The 23,042-nt window shown below is 28.5% G+C and overlaps 2 protein-coding genes across 4 annotated transcripts in view; one reads left to right on the top strand and one right to left on the bottom strand.

The window, feature by feature from the left end:
* Positions 1–23,042, bottom strand: part of LOC132950081 (voltage-dependent T-type calcium channel subunit alpha-1H-like) — a 311,428-nt gene that overhangs the window by 224,651 nt on the left and 63,735 nt on the right. The window lies entirely within an intron of this gene.
* On the top strand, positions 17,827–22,886 carry LOC132950086 (probable cytochrome P450 6a13). The gene is made up of 4 exons (XM_061021308.1): positions 17,827–18,798; positions 18,867–19,091; positions 19,743–19,994; positions 20,067–22,886. The coding sequence occupies exons 1-4, from the start codon at positions 17,916–17,918 to the stop codon at positions 20,231–20,233; spliced, it is 1,527 nt and encodes a 508-aa protein (XP_060877291.1). The 5' UTR covers positions 17,827–17,915; the 3' UTR covers positions 20,234–22,886.

Here is a 23,042-nt window from a genome sequence, read left to right as displayed (position 1 = left end):
TTTAGCCAATATATGTTTCGGCGTTAGCATTATTTGTAATATAATATATAGCATAAACAACTAATTGTAATAATGGACATATTATTGTTCAAGTTTTCCTCATATACTTCTACAATATTATTGTTTTCCTTAAGTTTTTAACTGCGTCGCATTTATTTATCACATTGTTAACTGCCGCCGTTTGGCGTCTATACTATTATATTCCAATAAATGAATAAAAATAAATAATGACTTCTAAGTTGGTTCTAAGACGCTGTTATCTTTATTTTATTTTTCATACATTATACATTTTTCACTGCTCGTTACGAACTGGAAATATGTCAAACATGTTGTAACTAATATATTTCAACGTTTCCTCTTTAATCAGATAACATGCTGTCTTCCCGTTGTCGGTATTGGTTCAAACGAGACTAATGGCTGTTTTATCGGTAACGGCATCAACAGGATGTCGCTTATCGCGTATCAATACGTGGTCGTGTGTATGTTTATAAAAAAGAAAGAAGAAAATTTGCAAGGTATTCATGTTTAACGTTTAAGCAAAGAATATAAAAATAATAAAATACATGGTTTCGACATAGTTAGTGTATTATTAGTTGTATTATTTAATCGATAATATTTTCGTGAGAGCTATACAATAATAATGGATCTCCCACATTACCCTGAATAAATAAGATAATTTATTGAAAAGAACCATAATAAGTAGGTATCATTATCTATAATTTGATGATATTTAAAAGTGAAATCATTTGTTAAAATTACGTTTAAAAACGTTTCCAAAAAATTGTTTTCGTATAAAATCTAGACGATACAGATAAAACATATTTCCGGAACATTTGTTTGAAATACAAATTAATATGTGCGTCGGCACAGCACTTGAACAAATAATTTTACTTGTACCTGCCCACGTTTGATTGCGTGGCTTTTAGCTACCTACCTCTGAAACCAACAAACATTTTGATTCAAAATCAAAAATAATTAATTAATGGTTATTGTATCAGCATTTAACATAAAATAATAATGGTATAAACGCTACCTTATAGGGTTTTTCGTGAATTATTTATACGCTAATATTCTTCATTAAATTTAAGATTTGCAACTATTGTTTGAAAATTTGGTTAAAAACACTTTTAATCGATTATTATATTTTGGCAGATACCTATCCGAAAACATGAAAAAACGTTCAAAATTCGATATATGTTAAAAGAAAAAAAAACATTTCACGTGAAAATAAGAAAAATTAATTTAGATGCTTTGTCAGTGTTTTCAAGCATAAAATATGTTTGAATCCTCTGAGAACATGTTGTCGTCCTTTCAAAACTAAATCAAAGCAATTTAATTTTTAAACTTAAATCTAAACAAAATATAAAGTTTAAATGTTTTCACATGCGGAAAAAATTCAATAAAGATTAAAACATGAGCATGAAGGGAAAATAATGAGATATCCACTTTGATGTAAATTTATTCTTGTTTAAATATATAAATATATTATTAATTATTATATATATTTACATTATACAACTATTATAATTATAATAACATTAAATAATAAAGATTTATAATAATAATGTTATTCCATAGACTGGAGACTTGCAAATTGTTTTTTCTTCTATTTTTGTTATATTTATATAATATTATATATAAAGCTTTAATAACAACGAGTTACTTCCTATGAATACAGAAAATATGACAACAATAATTTATTCAAACGTTTAGGTTAATCAGGTTTCAGATAATAATCAATACAATATCTTTAAATAAATGTATACTTAAAGCTTGTTTTAAACGACAAATTTAATAATATACTAATGAACTATCTATTTTATTTCGGATAATTTCAGACTTTAGAGCTTGCATTTATACTTGTTTTCATAATCGTTTTTTAAATTATAGTCAAAAAAAACTATATGAACATTATATTATATACGAACAGTTTTGTTTCGTATAATTTAATGAACTAAATTGAGTTATATATATTATGGTACCTATTTTAATATTTATATTTATATATTTTATTCAGTATGCAGTAATTTGGTCATAGTTAATTAAATATTACGTTACAACACATAGAATTTAAAACATAAACTGATGATTGTATTTTTTGTTATAAAATAAATATTAAAATTATTATTATAAAGCGCATTTTTTAATTCAGTAAATTGTTAGCATTCTATATACCAAGTTACCCTTTGACATAAACGTTGAAATATTAAAATGTCTACTATGATAATATGATAAAGTATACAGGCACAATATATATTACTTATAAATCAAGGAACAAAAACTACAGATTAATCCTTAAATTGTTTCTCAACTTTAAATGGCATATTAAACAAAGTATGTGCAACCACGAAAAAAAAAACGAATAGTTCTAAAAAAACATAATATTGTTACTGTGGAGTTGAAAAACAAAAATATGATTATAAACCACGAAAAAGTATTTTTTAATTTCATATTATAGAGTGCTTGTATAAAATAATAATACCTATAAATAGTTTTTTTTTTTCAAAATAAATTTACCACACCGAAATGTCATCTATACTATGATGGTTTCAACATAAAATATCACTATTATGAACTAAAAAAAATAGTACCTACATAAACAACAAAGCATTGTTTAACATAACGTCTCAAAGAATCTTTAAAAAATAATCTTAAAACCCATCAAGAAATTAGTTTAATTCAACTAAAAATTTCAAAATTAGTGAAATGTATCACATCTCAATTCAGGATATTGAATAAGAAATTCTGTAATATTTTTTATACCTACTATTAAGATATAAACGTGGAAATAACAGATTCAGTGGAGTATTGATTTAATAATTTACCATTCATGTTAGGAATTTAATAACGTTCTGATATATTATATAGGCACGTATTTGAGGTTTATGATAACTCAAAAATCATGAGCAAGAATTATTTTTGAATCATTAATATAGTTTTAATTCAAACAATGATGTACATTTTAAAATATTAACTACCTGCCTAATATAAATATACAATAATATAATATTATTATAAAATATACTATTTGCGATTCATAAAGAAGAATATAAAGTAAAACACGAGGTCATTATAAAAGCAATGCATATAAAAAGCAAACTGACAATTAATTAGAAATAAAAATATTTATTTTTAATAATAATATAAGGTTAGAACCGTCATTATATTAGTCAAATGTTATTTGATTAAAAATGAAATACTTTTCAGCTTCCAATACCTATTATACATCAAATATAAATTACGATTTTGACTAAATACCTGCCCTATATAAGCTTAAGTATATACCTACTAATACTATTGTTTTATAACACGAGCCGCATTATTAATAATATATTATGCGATGTCAAAAGCATTTTACGCGCGATAAAATAATTTGCAGGCTACACACATACCTAATTCAATATTATTTTGTGTTACTTCAAAAATTACACGTACGTTGGAAAATTGTTGTAAACGATTGTATAATGTTATTAATATTGATTTACTAATATTTTCACATTTCATAATTTCCATATAATAATTATTCGATCTAACAATGTAGGTCGGTACCTATATAATATTGTGTAATATTATACCACAACGTAATTATACACACTTCGTTAGAATTTTAAGTACTAAAAACTGTGTTTGTTTGTTATTCTTATATAGAGAATATAACTAAAGTTATAAATATGCGTCTTCACCAGTGTGTGTGTGTGTGTGTGTGTTAGAGAGACACGGAGAGAATGAGAGAAAAAGAGAGATAATATAATATTATAATACTTGAATCAGGGACTAGAACCTTACCGAAAAAAACTGGTTTTGGAACCGGAACTCTATGAATATTGGGTACCAAAACCTCACTAAAACTCTTATATAAATTAATTTAAAAACCGGAACCTTACCGGAACCGATACTTTTATTGGACAAATTTTATTACATAAGTATAAAACAAAAACAGGTCACAATTTTTTTATTTTTTAAGAACCGAAAAGAAACCGAAACCTAAATTTCAGTTTTTCTGAGAACCAGAACTGAAATTTTAGTTTTTTTGGGAACTGAACCGGAACCAAAACAGAATTTTTAGTTTTCTGGGAACCGAACAGGAACCGGAACAGTAAAACTCATCAAGGTACCAGTCCTTGATTTGAATGGGATAAAGAACATATTTGGAAGCCCCAAAGCCAATAATTACCACAAATTACATTTGTAACATCAGTCGCTTTTAGTGTCAACCAATATTATACTCATTAGCCTACTAGTGGACCTTTTTTTACTCAAAAATGTACACATACGATTATTGATTTAATAAAATTCCTTGTACACAAGTGCCTTGAAAAATTATCAGACCTATACATTTTACCTGACACAATATTGGTCTACTGCAGTGGCTGTGTATCATAATATTGTACATTGGTACAAAATGTTTAGCGCATATTAAACTTGATCGCTATTTTTATGAAACGCGTGTACCTAAGCGTGAAGCTAGTTATAAACAGTCTGTTATACAACGATAATGATTTGTCTACAGTCATGTGCGAATACAATATTTGAATTATTTTTACGATTTAAGATGATTTTTTTCAGTGTTTAATTTTGCCACGCTTTATCTGATAATATGTAATATATTACTGTGTTATCCGATATAGCGTTTTCACAATATTAATAATATTATTTAGCCATAACCACAAAATATGTTGTTGCTATTGTATAATATAAATTAGATTGACTTTAAATTATACCACCGAGGCAATCGAAAACCAAAATTTGGTAACTTTTTTTGTATAATATTATACTGAGTGTCGGATGATGATTTTTTTAGAATCCTCACGCCCATTTTTCTTTTTAATAGAACACGTAATCGAATTTTGATTTTTAAAATTTTTATGCCTAAACTCCACATTTTCAAATTTCTGATATTTTTTCTACAACTTAAAAAAAAAATACCGGTTGAATAATTAAAAGTGTAAAAAGATGGTAATGGTTCCTATTTTTGAAAAACAGAAGTTTGTATTGTTACAGAATCATTCTTAAGTAGTATAAAAAATCTCAAGTATTCAAAAATATGGACTTTAAGTGTATTTAAAAATTCAAAAATCAGAATTTGAATATTTTTTTACAATATCACACAATATGTACTTATATTTATAACGGTACGCTACTGCAGTAAAAAATGATTTTGGTAATTTTTATTTCATCACAAGCCAGATGACACTTTACTCAGGCGTAAGTATAATTTTTATCGACTATTATAGTTCCGTGAACGATATGAGTACCTATACGTTTTAACTGTGGTTAGCTCGTGCATGATTATTATTTGTTCTAATATTATGCATGGTTTATCAGCTGCAGATGTCGTATTTGGCACACTTATATTTAAGTTTAATTTCAATGTCGAATATCGTTTAATCCTCCAACGCTATACAGCATGAATGAGGTACATAACACATTTTCATAACTATACATCGTATCTAATCGGTTGACTCGTCTACTTCAAATATAGAACTACACGAGTTAAGCGTGTTTGTTTACGCGTATGGCGTATGGGTATTATACGAATAATAATATAATTACACGTGTAAAAAGCTGCAAGAAAAGCTCCATGATTCTCTTGATATAATCCACCCGCACTCTTATAATAGAACTGTAAGTACAGCGCTACTTATTTCTTAATCGTGATTCAAGGCCTACTATACTTTTATGTTATACGCTTTTATAGTCAAACTTTTATGAAACGAACGGAAAATAAAACAGAATCGTTAAGTCAGTCACTCACCCTCGTCGATTACTTTATTGCCGGTCCACTGCAGCGTCTTACCAAACGCACCGGAGGAGTAGGACCGGATATCGTTATTTTTAGTGATGTTATGTATACCATATACAACTCGAAGCGTAATAAAATTGTTATGGTTTTAATGGTAAACGGACCAAATCTCCACAAACACAAATCTCCCCTTTTGTCCGCGTGTACGGACCTAATTGTGCAATACATTTATTTTTTACCAATGTAATAACTAGTTATGCGTTACTTGTGTAAGAAGTGCACTGGAAATGTTCACGACTACAAACAAACAACACACAAACCAATACATAACATGTAACTTATTTTTTTTTTGGAAATCAAATTAATAATATTGTAAATAATTATTAATGTAAATTGCATGAAAAATAAACCAAACAATTGAAATAGTTGAAATCGTTATTGTTTAAATTAAAATGTTTTAGAAAATAATTTCAATTACCATGATGGTCGTCTAAATAATATTTAGTACAGTCAAACACTACATAATATATTGTTACTATTATTATACACAAACTGATTCTTTAAACATCGTCTAGCTTTCTCAAAAAGATTTATCACATTTATATTCCTTAAATTTCTACATTTTTGAACGATAACACACATGTTCAATATAATATTCTAATGAGAAAGGACAAAGGTTCTCTGAGAATTTTTACGAATAAAGCAAAATTTTCAACTAGTAATTTTATTTTTACAAGTACCTTAAGTTTTGATAAGCGCGCAGTATTAGAGATTTAGAGAGTTCCTATATTTGAACATTTTGCAACGAATCCCTCCACTTGTGCACTCAACTTCTCAATCCGTCTAATTATTAATTACTCGTTCGAAATTAGATTTTTATACATAGATGATTTCGGAAAAATATTCAGTTTTGGAATATGAATAATTCAAAATGTAACTATGCTGTCGTCCAATAATGTAAAAACATACAAAATTATAACACTAAAAATTAATAAAAAAAAAAAGTTTTCAAAAATGTTATTTCCTAAAGTGAATTCAACCCATCAAACAAATAAAACGTTAATAGAGATAATTATTTTAGTTTACTTTTAAAACACTCATTCTCATCGTGTCCGAGCACGAAATATACTCGTCGATCCGAAGAGATGTCCGACATCCCCTATAATAATTTGGTAATATATTATAGTGGTGGAGGATTGTTGTTGTTTCTCTTATATTTTTATTTTCCTCGCCGTCTAGCCGTGTACATGCGCTATATTGTAGCACTGAGTTCACAGACAGCTCCGATTTCATTCCTCTTCCGCCTCTATAATATATTATGTACTATTCTCGTGAGCTATTTAACTTTCCATAAAAACCAACTACTTTCATTACTGTTTGTTTGGTTTTATTTTTTTTAGTATTTTTTTCAAAAAAAAAAAACAAAAAAAATAAATAAATAAAAATGTCAAAAGCGCTTTTTTTGGCAGTCAAGTTTTTATTCGGCTCTACGGGAGAAACGAAGAGTCGAATGTTTATTTTATGCAATTCGTATATTACAAAGTATATATTATGTATAAAATATATATGCATGTTATATGAGTACATACGATAAAAAAAAATACAAACGTATTATACCAACGTCTCTTTTTGCCTAATTCGAGACGAGAAACAAAAAAAAAGTAGAGAATATTATAATACTTTTTCACGCCATTAAACGAGTAAATCGCATTCGTCGTATACAACGGATTAATTTTCGAAATGTAAACGGTTTGGTTTTATAGCGAACTGCGCAGCAGATATTCGATTATCGTGTATTTAAAGACAATAATATATTTGTGATACTCGGAAAACCGATTATCATTTATCTCCACAACACCCATTTGTATAATAGTGATTAATTTATCACTGAACGATCGTTCGAAAGTTTAGATGAGAGGAAAAGTTCAGATGGAACGTCTTGTGGGACTCTGCGAGATACCCCTCCTGTGTTAGTCCACTCTGCCCATCTATAATTGTTTTAAAAAAAAGTATGTAATAATAACTAATAACTGCATTGATTAAGTATTCGATTTTTATAAATAAAAATTCTCAGAGAATAATGTCGATTCAAAATATGAAAATTACTAAAAATATTATTTTTTTTTGTTCAAAAATTTTGTGATTTTGTAACTTAATTAGGTATTGATTTAAAAAAATTAATATTTTTCAAAGTCCATAAGTATACCAACAGACTATCATTTAAGTGTTAAAATAATGCTATACAACGCAACTGCAAAATAATTTCTTGACAACTCGCAAGACATTAGGTGATTCAAACGCTTGAAATCGTATGAATTACTTTGACTATTCAAGTGATTTATTCTATGGAAAGGTTAGCTAACTCTATAACTCCAAACGTGTATAGTTATAGATATATTATATATGCTGAAGTTAAATGTAGGTAGGTATATATATAAATTGATTATATAATTATACTAGCTAGGTTTATAATCTGACTTCAGCCTGCAAAAAAATGGATAATTATAAAATATATAATACTGTATATACTGATAGGTGTATCCAGTGGCGTATTCATACATTAAACTTGAGTTTAAATATAATTTAAGTACAAACTCAGTATTATTATAGATGTACTATATTCATAATATATTGAAATATTAAATTATTACATGGAAAATATAAAGATTCTAATTTTCGAGCGTAGCGAAAATTTTGTTACATTTTTTGTAACAATTATTATATTGGTCAGCTGAATTTTTTTTTGGCCTACCTACCTATAGTTGTTAGCATAGCTTTCAAAAAGTTGAAATGACGCCCCTGAATTAAACAATTATAGTACACAATTCATTTAATTTTTTTTTTATGTTTCCTTGTAACGCTCTACCTAAAGCTAAGAAGACTATTTTATAAAATTTAAAAAAAAAGCCCTATCTGTCCCCTACAACCCCTCACTTGTATATACCCCTGGATATATCTCGGGTTTAGTATACCTCTGATGACGGGAAAATCTGCGTCGGTAGTCCTCGCATTATGAACTGATTCGACCGTGATGGGCAGATAGCCTGTGGCGGATTGGACATTTATAGCACTTGGTAAATCAAATATTATTTTAATTTATTTAAAAAAAAAATCTGTAACCAATGGACAAAAATAAAAGAAATTAATTACCTAATTAATAAAAAGAATTTGATTTAATATAATTGATTTATTTTTATTTATAATTTATTAGATACCATGTATAAGGTATACAAGGTGTACCCTTTATATATTGTATTTATAAAAACCTCTGGCCGTTTAAATATAAATGCCTCGGTGTGGTTTAAAAAAACGTAGCTACCCATTATATTAACTATAGTTAAACTTATTTTTAAAATTCATAACATTCCAATTTCTGAATAGAAACTTAATAATTTATCGGTAGGTAGGTATTTAAAAAAAAATAATGAACGAAATATGAATTTATAGAATTTCCAAATGCATTTAATAATTTGTGAATGTATTGATCAACGACTGCTATGAAATTTTAATACATTGTCCCCATAAAGTATTGATTTATTAGTAGTATGCATACTTGTGGTTGATGGGTTAGAGTTTCAGTTAAAGGCCAAATAATAGACCTTATTTAGTATGATGACATAAGTATAAAAGTTATCACTCATAGGTATGTCATATCGATATTAAATAATATAAATGTATATTATATCCAAAGTTTATAATAAGTTTCTACCTAAATTACTGTTAACTATTAATGCTACAATAATATTTTGAAATAAATGTTGATTGAATTTACACCAGTTTTTAAACTCAATTTATTTGTCTACAGTTAAGTAATAGTTTTAAAAAAAAGACAAAACATCACATTATATGGTATGAAATAAAGGATAATACTGATTTTTTTAACATTTAATTAATATTTAATTTAATTTACACTGTCACCTAAAAATATAAAAATATTAAATATTAATATTTGAAAAATCTATTAATTATAATAAATAAACTATTTTTCTATGTTAAAATTAGTATAGTTTTGAGGAAATCATGTTTTTTTACACATATTTTTTCTTTGCAAAATGTAGGTTACCTAACCTATAAGTTATAACAAAAATACTCTATACAATTATACAAGTATTTATCAACTATAATAAATTATGGTAAATAAAAGTGGTTTTTTTTTAGTAGTATTAATAATAAAGTCCTGTTATGATATATAATAATATACACTTAAGAAAACTTAAAAAAAATATAACTTATGGAATAAGTCATTAGTCTTATTTAAAGTTTGAAAAATAGCATTTGTTAGATACGAATAAAAATACATTATTTAATAATGTAGAAATGTATAGTAATGTTATACAAAAAAAAAAAATAACTTCAATGTATACCCGAGTCGTGATTTAATAAAAAATGTATTATACTTTTATAACAAATCACATTTTCTGTAATAGAATTGCCATTTTTCTAAAAACATGAGATTAAATTTATAATATACATAAAATTGTATTTCATTAACGTCTAGGTATCTAGTAGGCAGACTACTTAAGTTTGAACATAATTATGTATAAACACGGAGTGCTATAATAGAGCATTACTTAAAGTCAAACAATCTGCCATTTTCAGAAAAAAAAAATAAAAACTAAACGAGAATCTGTAAAAGACATTTTCTGAAAATAAACTATTATAGGGAGCTACAAAGGTAAATATTTATTTCCATTTTGGTATAAACAACAAAATCCTCTTTGCTGATGCAACTAATATTTGTGTGAACGAGATTCTTAAATCTCTGTATTATAGTAACAGAGTGGTGTTACTATTTTTAGAAAACGTAGTAAATTATGTTATGCTGACATAAATCCTATACACTGTTTAACCTTCTATATGAGTTATAACCAACTGTTTTAGATTAATTACAACACGAGGGCGTTTTATTAGATGGTTACGTATAGCAAAATTAATGTTTTGTTGGGTAATCTTACCCATTATCCATATTATATTTCGATACATTAATAGGTAGATACAATACTAAACGAACGTTGCATTAAACGTGATTTAACCCTATTGACGATGTTTATTGCTTTGGCAATTTTCCATTTTTTTTTTTTTTTACTATCAAACATTAAATATTTTTTAGGTACCTACTTATATAATGGAATGAGTAGTAAAAAATCTTCCATTAAACCATTATTAAGTTAAAATAATGCTAACTGAACAACAATAATATGATTTGAAACAAGCCGCTGTCCAGCCGTACATGCTTAAAATTTGTCAATAAAATATTACAAATTTACTAACTAAAACATAAGTTTCTGTTTCTAAACTTTAAGCAGTCAGTAACAGTTCAAATTAACTTGTTTTTTTTTACAAATTATACATAATACCGGTAGGTACTTAAATTAGTATATAGTTCCTGCATAGTATCCTGTTTGGTTTGTCGGGCTAATATTTATCATAATTGTACTTAATTTGGTATAAGATTTATAAACATACATTTAGAACGTTTAGGTATTATAGTTTATTGTGTTGTATCCAAATACGTTTAAAAACCGAGAATTTAAAACTCTAGCAGAGTAAACTTTCCTGACTTGATTATTGTATATTAAAATGTAAGTAAAATAATAGCTATCTATTATATTAATATTTTATTAGTGCTATTTCATGAATTGAAGAAAATTAATAAATAATGAATTAAAATACATACCTACGTCAAGACATTCAATTAAAATTCTGTTATTGGAGATATTATTTTACGATTAAATAAAATAAAACTAAATAGGTAATATATTATTCGATGCATACCTACTGTACATTAATTATCATGTATGTTAATAAAAACAAAGCACAAATCATTGTTATTGAAATTATAATTACGATGATAATTTTTTTTTTTTTTAAACATTACAAACTATTAATATATATTATTGCGATATATTATCTTTGAAACGTATGTTACGTAAGTGTTTAGTAAGTTCGATTCCAATCTAGGGAATTTATATTTTGTTTTCTTAATTATTATAAAATAACTTAGGTAAGTGATCGATCGTGAGCCACTATTCATTATCTGGTACCCAATTATACGAATACGTAATAATATAATATTATTGTTTTTAAAACACACGCTAATTGATAACTAAATATTATACAGTCAGTCATTTGTCCATAAGATAGAGAAACTGTGACGACACCGCTGCCGCGGCTCCTCGACGATAGTTAATATACAAACGAGTTCTTCGAGTACATTATTATTATTATTATATATATATATACGTCTTGTTTTAATGAAGAGAAACGTCCCGATGGGTGAAAATGTTAAAACTTTAACGGTACGCATATTCGAAACGAGAAATGCGTCAATAATAAATGGCATAACGCGTTTCAAGTACTTATGTGTATATGCACAGCCGACTGGCATGAATACTGTCACTGTGTATGGATATTCGTTGCACTTATCTCGAGTACATTATCTGCGCGTCCGTAAACTCTATATATTTTATGTTATATATAGGTATCTGGTATATGATGTATAAATATAAATCTTATTAACATGGAAAAAGTATACCTGGTGCAGCGTACAGAGACCGTATTATTCTAATAGGTAACCTATAATTCGGATACCTATACGCGTCTCCTGCGACCGAGTTCGAAGACGAAATGATCCAGATGGTATTATTTTTGATTTGCCCCAACGTTATACCTGCTCTGTGTTGTACAAGACGTATAATTATAGCCCTCTTTATGACATTGGATACGTGCCAATAAAAAACGATTGGTCCAAATATCACCGCCATATCAACCTAACCTAACCGCCGTGATCCAAACAAAATATACCTAATAGTAAATATGTCTACTACAACATAGCGGATTAAAAAATAAATAAAAACAACATCAACACGTTAATGACTGCCCCGCCGATTTTGTCACGAACACCTTGAGTATCATACATGCACACGGTCATTTTATGGACCCAGGCTGAGAACTTACCCGGACTCATACCTATATAATATGATACTCAGAGTTTTATTAGATTTTCTGGCTTGGGAAATTCCCTAGATATAAATAAAAAATATCGAACATTTTTGAGTGCCGTAATATATGATATTCGAGATGAAATTGGAAAGTACAACTAAAATATCAAGTGCAGTAGTTAATTGAAAGTTATACTTGTTAAAACAATTATTATCAATTATTATCGACGAATAGATTATTCAAGTCCTGACAATAAAATATTGTATTAAAACAAAAGTCATGTCGGATGACGATCGAAAAAAAATCAAAATATTGATGACAATAAATAAATAAAATACTGTCTTCGATACATAATATTATTATTATCACTGGATGTGAATATCGCCTGAACAACGGTCGATGAAATAGTACGCATATAGTATTTTTGACGATCAATTTATTAAATTAAACTAAAATATTCCGGAACAAGCAGTGGCGTAGGTATACAATATATAATATTGGATATTATAAGACCGATTCTGTCCTCATCCGTAGGTGCAAAAGCTTTACGATTTTTTTTTTTTCATCGGGGAAGCTATATCCAGTTTCGCAGTCCGATACATATTGCTTGGACTTGTGAACAACGTTTCGGGTACCATACCTAGCCATAGCGAACTTATTTCGAAATACGATTCGGGGTCGGGTGTGTATTCGAAAATACTCTACACCGGGGACGGGAAAATGTTTTCACCAGCGACCACCACCGTCTCCGCTGTAGATTCTCGGTCGGTCGATTCAGGGCGCGGAAAAAAAAACGTCTCATTCCGTTCGACCCGTAAGATTATACGGTCGCCCCGACAAATCCATTAGCCATAATCAACATTTATATATATATATATATATATGTACATACGCGGCGTATTCAGCGTGTCCATTTCTCGTGAAAAAAAAAAATCCCACACCGAATTCCTTTGGGTGTTTGTCACGAACCGTTTGGGTCGCAACTATATATACACAGTGGACACGGTTTATTCGACGGACGTGACGCAAAATTATTTGACCGATTGGGAGTTTGCCCGTGCGTTGCCGGCGTCTTCTTACCCTCCGGCCGTATAAGTATAGAAAACCGATCGAGATTTCATTATTATTATTATATTTTCCCCTTCTTACCACCATTATACCGGTCCGATCGATCACAAACGCACGCCGGGTGTTACATAATATTGGCGCTATGATGCTGCTAAAATAGTTGCACAAGCACACAACTACCACGTGAAAATCGTGTACAGTGTTCGTGATGTTTACAGCATTCATAATACTCCATTACAATCATAATAATATAGATAGTCACACTTTTTTTTTCGCGCGTGTTAGTGTACCTATACTCACATCGTAAGCGCCACCTGTCTCGCATGGGGGTTTTGATGATATTCACACGGTTATCACTACTAACACCGTGTGAACGGTTTCAAAATGATAATATTTTGATTTTGATATTTAACTCCAAACAGCAGTATACATATAACATGATTAGAGAGTGTAATATGAAAATAGTGAAAAACATGTGATAATATTAAATTAAATACACATGGGTAACTTGAATGTGTTTTAACTGAATTTTTGAATTATTTAAATATTTAAAAGCACTGCGCGTGCTACATGTATCTATGCTGCTATAATATAGCTGTACAAACATACACTGCAACTACCTCGTGAAAATCGTGTACAGTGTTTGTGATGTTTACAGCGTTCATAATATTCCATTACAATCATATATTATCGTCACACTTTTTTTTTCGCGTCGTAAGCATAACTTGTCTTGCATAGGGGTTTCGACAATAATAATATCACTATAGCACCGTGTGAACGGTTTCAAAAACTATAATTTTATTATTTTGTTATTTGACTTCAAACGGCAGCATAATATTTAAGTATATAACCATCGAACATTATTAATGTTCTATGGTATAACATGATTAGCGAGTGTAATATTAACACGAAATAATGTATTAATGAAATAATGTTTTTCAACTGTTCAATATTTTGAAAACAGTGAAAACATGTGTTGTTATTATTAAATATACATAAGTAACTTAAAAGTGTTCTAATTGGATTTTGAATTATTTAAATATTTAAAAGCGTTCCAGCTGGTTACTTGTATCTATGCTGCTATAATAGCTGCACAAGCATACAACTACTCCGTGTACCAGGTACCTCTTGATATAGTGTTTGTTAGTGATATCGGCATATTTGGATTTATGAAAGACCATCAATATTGGGCATATTTAGATTATCCGTAAACTCCGAATAGTTTCAATATTAGGTATCTGATTCAATTTTTCCGTTCAACGACCCATTTTCATAGTCTAATAAATTTGATTTCCAAATAAATGTTTTAAATATCATATCTTATTTTCGACGCATTTTGATTACTATAATATATAGTGTTGTATTGCGCTAGATCATATCAAAAAACCAAATCCATAAATCCGGATAATCCAAATGATTCGGCAAATCCTGATAAGGATTTGATTCAAATCCGGATTTCATGCCCATCACTAGCGTTCGTACACTACAAATATTTATAACGTTCATAATATTCCATTATCACAAACTCACACTTTTTTCGCGCATTTTAATGTACCGAAATCGTAAGCATAACCTGTCTTTTCACGGTTTTTTGACGATGGTATATTATTATCACCGTGTGAACGGTTTCAAAAACAATATCATTATTATATTGACAAAATGTCGTTGGTATGTAATATTTTTTGAATCGATGAAACTAATACTTACTTACAATAATTATGTAAATGTGTTCGATTATTGTGTTCGGTCAAAAACGCGTGGTGTTATATTAAATATTCTATATTGTAAATATAATTTGTAAAATGTAATTGTATTTGATTATGATATATCTATGCAGCTTCTAAAATGCCTCAGTTGCAGTTGCACAATCACAAGATACCTACAACTACTCCGTGAACCTCTTGCATAGGGCTCGCATTTGGATGTCAACAACATAATAATATGTTAATAATAATATTGTCACGTTCATAATCAATGGGGTTTTCCTAAATAAAACTATAGGCTATATGCCAATTTATGAACTCAATGTAATGATACAAATATGCAATGAATTGATAAGCGTAAAACTTAATCACTAATATCAGATTCAACACTTCGAAAAGCCGATCACTTTGCTAGCGAAAACCTATTTTGAAAGGCCCTTCTGTAATATCCGTTTACAAATTCCCAAACTTTACAAAAAAATAAATTATCAATAACTTACTGTTACCTATAATATTGTTTCTATATTTAAATTTTTCACAGGTCATTTTTATAGCATTTAACTTGTTAATTTTCTCGGCAATTCTTATTACTCTGTGGCAGCAACACAGCCATTTTATTAAGAAAATCTGCAATAACCAAGGTCACGGACGATGATTAATTAGGTATACCAAAACGCAAGGTACCAGTTATACGTGGTAATAACCAAGCCTAATTATTTGTGACGTAGTTCTAACTTATAAGTTATTGATAGGTAATTGATAAATGTTGAATCACAATAAATAATAATACAGAAAATAAGGATTGCTTCATTTTAAAAAATATTAAAGTATAGAGCATATAATACACATACTTCTCGTTGCTGAGTGGTATTTATATTTATTTGTCTCTACTTGTTTTAAAACTTTCAAGTTTATTCTACTTCAATGCAATTATCTGAACTTAACTGAGATTTATATATATGTGTGCGTAAGGTTAACTGATTATTCAGAAATATCAGTTTAATATAAAATATAACATACCGTAATATATTAATTCCTTAATTTAATAAGACTATTAATATTTCAAATTTTCATGTTTCCAAATACAATTTTATACATAAAATAATTTTATAAATATTTCTTGATCGATCTATAAAGTCATTAGTACCTATTCTAATATGAGTGTCATTTCGCACACACGCATAATATTATGTTGCAATAAGCAAAATACGTCGCTTGAAATAAGATAATTGATATTATAACATGTTAACATGTATATTGTATAATAGTATCTATACGTTTATGTAAAGCAAATAAAAAAATTAATTAACTTAAATACTTTATAGTAAGTAATTGCTTCAGAATGTGGCTTATAATTTTTGATACTGATTGGAGAGATAAGTTTATTGATTTTACAATGATGTGTGTTTTTTATGGCATCAGCAGCTTTTGAAGCAGTGAAAGTACTTGGATTTTGAACTTCAATTTCTTTTCTGGTAGAAAAGCGATTCTAGTTGTAAATTTTTTTTTTGAGGGTGGGTGGGTCAAAAGTATAAAAATCCAAGTAACTAATTTTTTTAATAATTGGGGAAAATCAAAAATTAGGGAAATACCACCTTTAAACAAAGTTTTAAGTATGTAATATAGCGTAAATTAAATATGGTCATTACTCACTTAAAAACTGAATTATCGTAAAAAAACACACATACAAACACGGATGGTAATGCGCTCACAATAAAGTTTCATGATAGGTATATTACTTAATTCACTCTAATTTTTAAACTAACTAAACTAAACGTGATCTGCTGAACGTAAATTTGCTATGTTACGCACTTGTAAGACGGGGACAACAATAAATGTTAGTTTTACGTCCTCTTAATAATATGATACTCTGATAGTGTGATGAACGATTAAACTGTTGATATAGAACTAAATAATAACTCTGATATAATTGGCTCAATTTATTCAAAAATATAGACTATAACATTATACAGAGTACAGGTTTATTTTCACCTAACGCAATAACGTAAACCGGTTTATAATCGTACTTTTTGACGTTTATATAATTATTGAAATAAGATAATATAATACAAATATAAACTATTATTTGTAAAGTACCTTAACGCTTATGGCGTGTTAATAATTTTGTTTGTATATTGTATGTAGGTATATTAAATAGTTATATGTATTACCAATTATAGGTACCAATTATACGTATGTATTAAAATTAAAGTTTTCACATATTACTATAGACTGACCAACAATTACTGTGATTTCGAAACCATACCGTGGGAGAACAAGATATCCCCTCCAAACATGACAGTCATAATGCCATAATAACCTGAAGACAGCCAACGGAATGTTATCTTTATTTACACTTAAATCGTACCGCAACTACATTAGTGTGCCCTAAAAAGGAAGGCAGTGTTGACTCGTGTCTGTACCGTGTTTGTTGTGTTTCGCGCAAACGATCTCGTGCCATGTTCACCGCCAATTGGTGGATAAATGTCATTACGCCATGTACAATAATAGTTACGATCGCTTATTATTTCTGCGTGTCGACCTTCAAGAAATGGGAAAAGCTAAACGTGCCTTACATTAAACCGATTCCGTTGTTTGGAAACTTTTTGAATATAGCCTTGGGAAAGGAACATCCGTTGGAATTTTACAACAAAATCTATTACGAGTTCGCCGGTCGCAAATATGGAGGATTGTTCCAGATGAGGACGCCTTATTTAATGGTTCGCGATCCAGAAATAGTCAACGATGTGATGATAAAAGACTTCTCGTCTTTCCCCGACCGTGGTATTTACTCGGATTTTGCGGCCAATCCGTTGTCGAACAACCTGTTCTTCATGGAAAATCCTCAATGGAAAACAATAAGAAACAAATTGAGCCCCGCCTTCACGTCGGGAAAGCTGAAGACGATGTACGATCAGATCAAAGAGTGCGGCGACGAATTAATGAAAAACATCGATATGGATATGGTTAAAAACGGCGACGAAATAGAAGTAAAGGACATCCTGGGAAAGTATTCGACCGACGTCATCGGCACTTGCGCTTTTGGGCTCAAGTTGAACGCCATAAATGACGACGAATCCCCATTTCGTAAGTATGGCAAATCGATATTCACACCTTCACTAAGGACTCTTTTCAGAGAATTGTGTTTGATGATTACTCCTGCACTTTTGAAAGTCGTAAGAGTGAAAGATTTTCCAACGGCTGCCACTGACTTTTTTCACGCGGTGTTTAAAGAAACAATGACGTATAGACTTGAAAACAAAATAGTCAGAAATGACTTCGTTCAATGTTTAATGCAAGCAAGAAATGATTTAGTTTTGAATACCAATTTACCTAAACATGGTGAGATATTTATACATTTAAAATTAAAATAACCGATTGTTGTTTAAAATTCAAAAATTTTGTTTTAGAAAAATTCACTGAATCACAAATTGTAGCAAATGCTTTTGTGATGTTTGCTGCCGGGTTTGAAACTGTATCCACTACTGTAAGTTATTCTTTATATGAATTAGCATTAGATAAATCTATTCAAGACAGAGCACGCGAAGAGATTCAACTAAAACTGTCCAAAAATGACGGACAAATCAACCATGAATTTTTGATGGATCTTAATTACTTGGATATGGTTATAGCGGGTAAATTTTGTTTTATAATACTATTTCGTAATATTAATTGATTTTAAAAACTTAAATGAGGTAGAATATTTTTTGTTTAATTGTAATTTTAGATTATTAACAACTTTTTAATTTTCGTTATTTTTTTTTTTTAACTATGGTTGGTAGGGTTGGTATGGTAAGGTTGTTACAGTAGTTAAGTAACACGTGTATGTGTGGTATGGATTTTGGTACTAAGAACTCAGGTGGTCACCCATCCGGGAACTATAGTATCAGCGGATGTTACTTACTCTCAGTCACATTGCGTGACTGGTAGCTGGCAATGCGCCAAGCCAAGCCACGATTTACTGTTTATTGAAACTTTGTCAAATTTTTAAAATCATTATTTCTCTCTTCAGTTCTTACTCATTAATCTTTTTATTTTGATATTTAATTAAAACAATAAAACAGATATTCACACTAATTTTACTATTTGGAAAATAATCAAATTTAATTTTTACATATTTCATAATATTTATAAATATTAAAATTGCAATATTTTTGATCGATTACCTGATTGGGTTAAAAATATTTTTTAAATATGGGTTCGATAGTAAATAAAGATAATCAAACAATTATATCAAAATAGGTACCTACTAGAATATATTATTATATGATGATTATTTTTTTTAGAAACGCTCCGTAAGTACCCTCCACTGGTTGCTTTGTTTAGAAAAGCATCACAAACATATAGAATACCCAACGATTCTTTAATAATTGAAAAGGGCCAAAAAATAATAATTCCAATTTATGCAATGCATTACGATAGTAAGTATTACACGGACCCTGAAAAGTTTATTCCTGAAAGATTTTCAGCTGAAGAAAAAGCAAAACGGCCAAGTGGCATTTATTTTCCATTTGGCGACGGACCTCGAATGTGTATAGGTAGGTATATAATATATTTTTTTATAGGATAATTTAAATTCAATAATATTATATATATTTTTAAATTTCTAGGAAAACGTTTCGCAGAGATGGAAATGAAATTGGCTTTTGTTGAAATATTAACCAAATTTGAAGTATTTCCATGTGAAAAAACAGAAATTCCACTAAAATATGCTAATAAAGTTTTAACATTGATGCCAAAACATGGGATTTGGCTAAGATTTAATAGAATTAATTGACTAATGATTATAATTTAAGGACAAAAAAATCACTACCTAATGCTTTACTCAACTGTTAACCGGAAAAGTTGATTTTTATTTTATATAGAGATATTTTTAACATAACTTCATGCCTTATATCTTAATATCATAAACGCGATAAGGGGAGGGGGATTGGGGGGACTTCAGCCCCCTCACTTTTATCCCCCCCGTTTTTTAATCATATTTTAGTTAGAAATAATAATTATAGGAGTTTGTGCTGTTGATACAATTTTAGTCCCCCAACCCCCAGAAAAATATTCTTAGTTGCACCTATGATGTACGTGCGTATTTGTATTTTTTTCACAAAGTTACCCTAATTCACCAAATTGTAAATGGGTATATGCCGTAAACCCATTGTTGTGATTCCATTAAATTTCAACAGGTGCAAAACTTTCACAAGTCCAATAATCATAAACACAATTAATTATAAGTCATATTTGAAGCCATTGCTTTGCTCGCGTACTTTGATTACATACAAACATCAAAATCTGTTTATTTTTAAGACTATACCTATAATATATGTATAAGAATATGCTATGTTTAGAGACACGGACGTCCGTGTTGTAAAAATGCAATATTTTTTTGAAACAATAAATGTTATTTTATTAAAATTAAGTATATAGCTTATGAAAATAACACTGCTATAATTGATAATAGTATTCACAACATTTTTAAATATGGTTATCAAAATAATTCAATAAATCAATGAAATAGTATTGTTTTAAAAAGATTTTATTTGAATAACAAAATTATATAATATTCACAACATTTAACTGTCGGTGTAATAGTTTTTGAATTAAGCTGATACAATTTTTATTAATGTGTTGTATATACTGAATACTCAGTCTTTATAATAAAGCAAACGTTATCTCAAATACGTTGTTATACTCAGCAAGATGTGTACAAATGAAAATAAACTCTAGGAAATCCTTTAATCTGCTATTATAAGAATAAGTCATACCAAGGGTTTCTTGATAAAAATCAAACACACAATTTAAGTAGGTTGTTATGTCTCACGTTTTATTGTTCACTATGAATTAATTTAGAGCTCTTATTTTACGTCTTAATTCAACTACAATATTATTATCATTATTATTATTATTACCTAAGAATTTAATACTATAGGTGGCAAATAAATACCACCGAGTTATGTAAATTTCCAGAGTACAGAGTAGATAACTATTAAAGATAAAGGGCTGAATCTCTTCACATCTCCTAGCAAATGCGATTCTAACAAGACCCTAAACAACAAAATTCGTTCTCAGATTTCGGAGATCTACGTTGCTAAAGATATAATTATCAAAAATTGACTAATTTTGTTGACGATTAAAAAGGAAATTATTTTTTATTACATTTTAAAATTTCACATTTTGAATATACTTGACACGCCTAATGAGCTACCGACCATCTTTCTAACTCTAGTAGTTTATGAAAAAAGTTTAAAAATTTAGGCTTTTTGGGGTTAAACACTGACGTTTCTCTGGATTCATATCATTGTAATACTTGGAAATGATACGGACCTATTTGGTTAATATCTTATATTAAACTTAACTTGAATACCCGCCGGCCACCAACTCTTTATTACTGAATTACATTATTACTATTTTTTCTTCTAATTATCATACTTACTGGATTGAAAATCAAGAAAATATTATAACTCTTCTTGTTAACATTAAACACGTTTTACATTATATTGCCTAATAAATGTATTTGAAGAGTTGGTCGATTATGAAAATAATAATTTAATTTGCTCATTAAAAATAAATTGTGTGCGGTTGAATTCATCATGTAAAAATGAATGTATTTCAAACATTTATAATATCTACTGTGTAGTAAAATTGCATGAATGCTTTATATTGTTTTTTTGTAAATTCTGAAAAAATAAATAATATAATATTTCGATTGGTAAGCTTTAACAGTCGATACATTTTGGATTCGACCACTCAGTTTTCATGTATTGTGTACGATTAAACAAAAAAGATAAAACAATTTTTGTAAATACTATGACAAAAATAACTAATATAAAAAAAATACCTATTTTTGCATGACAAAAATTTAAATTATTTTTAATACAATACTGATACAAGATAGATATTTTTTTTACGTTTTGACTAATTGTTTTTGTATTACAAAAATCATATGTAAATTAAAAGGGTTTATTTATATGGTACGTACAACTACGTACTATATGTGTATGATAAGGTCTTTGAAAGAATTGTATCTATAAATATTATTTTTTGGTTCAGTTATAATAGTATTATAATATAGTAATTTTATTTCAAGTTTAATATGTTTGTAAACACAAATAGTTAACTTAGTTTATGACTCGAGTGCCTTACTCAGACATTTTTTTTACCTTATATAAACTATTATTCAGCTCTGGTGTAAATTCATACTATAAGAATGTTGTCTAAAAAATGGGTACCTACAATAAGTTTTCACACGTTCATTTATTTACAACACCTAAAATAACTTAATGAATGCGGCATTATCCGGTTTATTTCGTTAGTCAAAGTTTTTAAATTCCTTTAACGAAAATATACAATACTTTTTTATTTACACTTCATGTAGGTATGCAATAATGTTAAAATCCGATTAATTTGTGTTATTAAAATACATTTTCGAAACAACATTTTTGCGTTAACTATAATAATTTAATATATTTTGTTATATTATATTAGTCAAAAAGGAAAAAGACTAATAAGATTACCGCGGTGATAATGTAATTAAAATTGTTGCGGGAAAAGTAGTTTTTCGGTTCTTAACACGTCAAACTAAAAATAAAAAT

This window comes from Metopolophium dirhodum, chromosome 8 (assembly GCF_019925205.1).
Source record: "Metopolophium dirhodum isolate CAU chromosome 8, ASM1992520v1, whole genome shotgun sequence".
NCBI lineage: Eukaryota > Metazoa > Arthropoda > Insecta > Hemiptera > Aphididae > Metopolophium > Metopolophium dirhodum.
The sequence above is the reverse complement of the archived record's forward strand: the minus strand, read 5'-3'. Positions and strand labels throughout refer to the sequence as shown.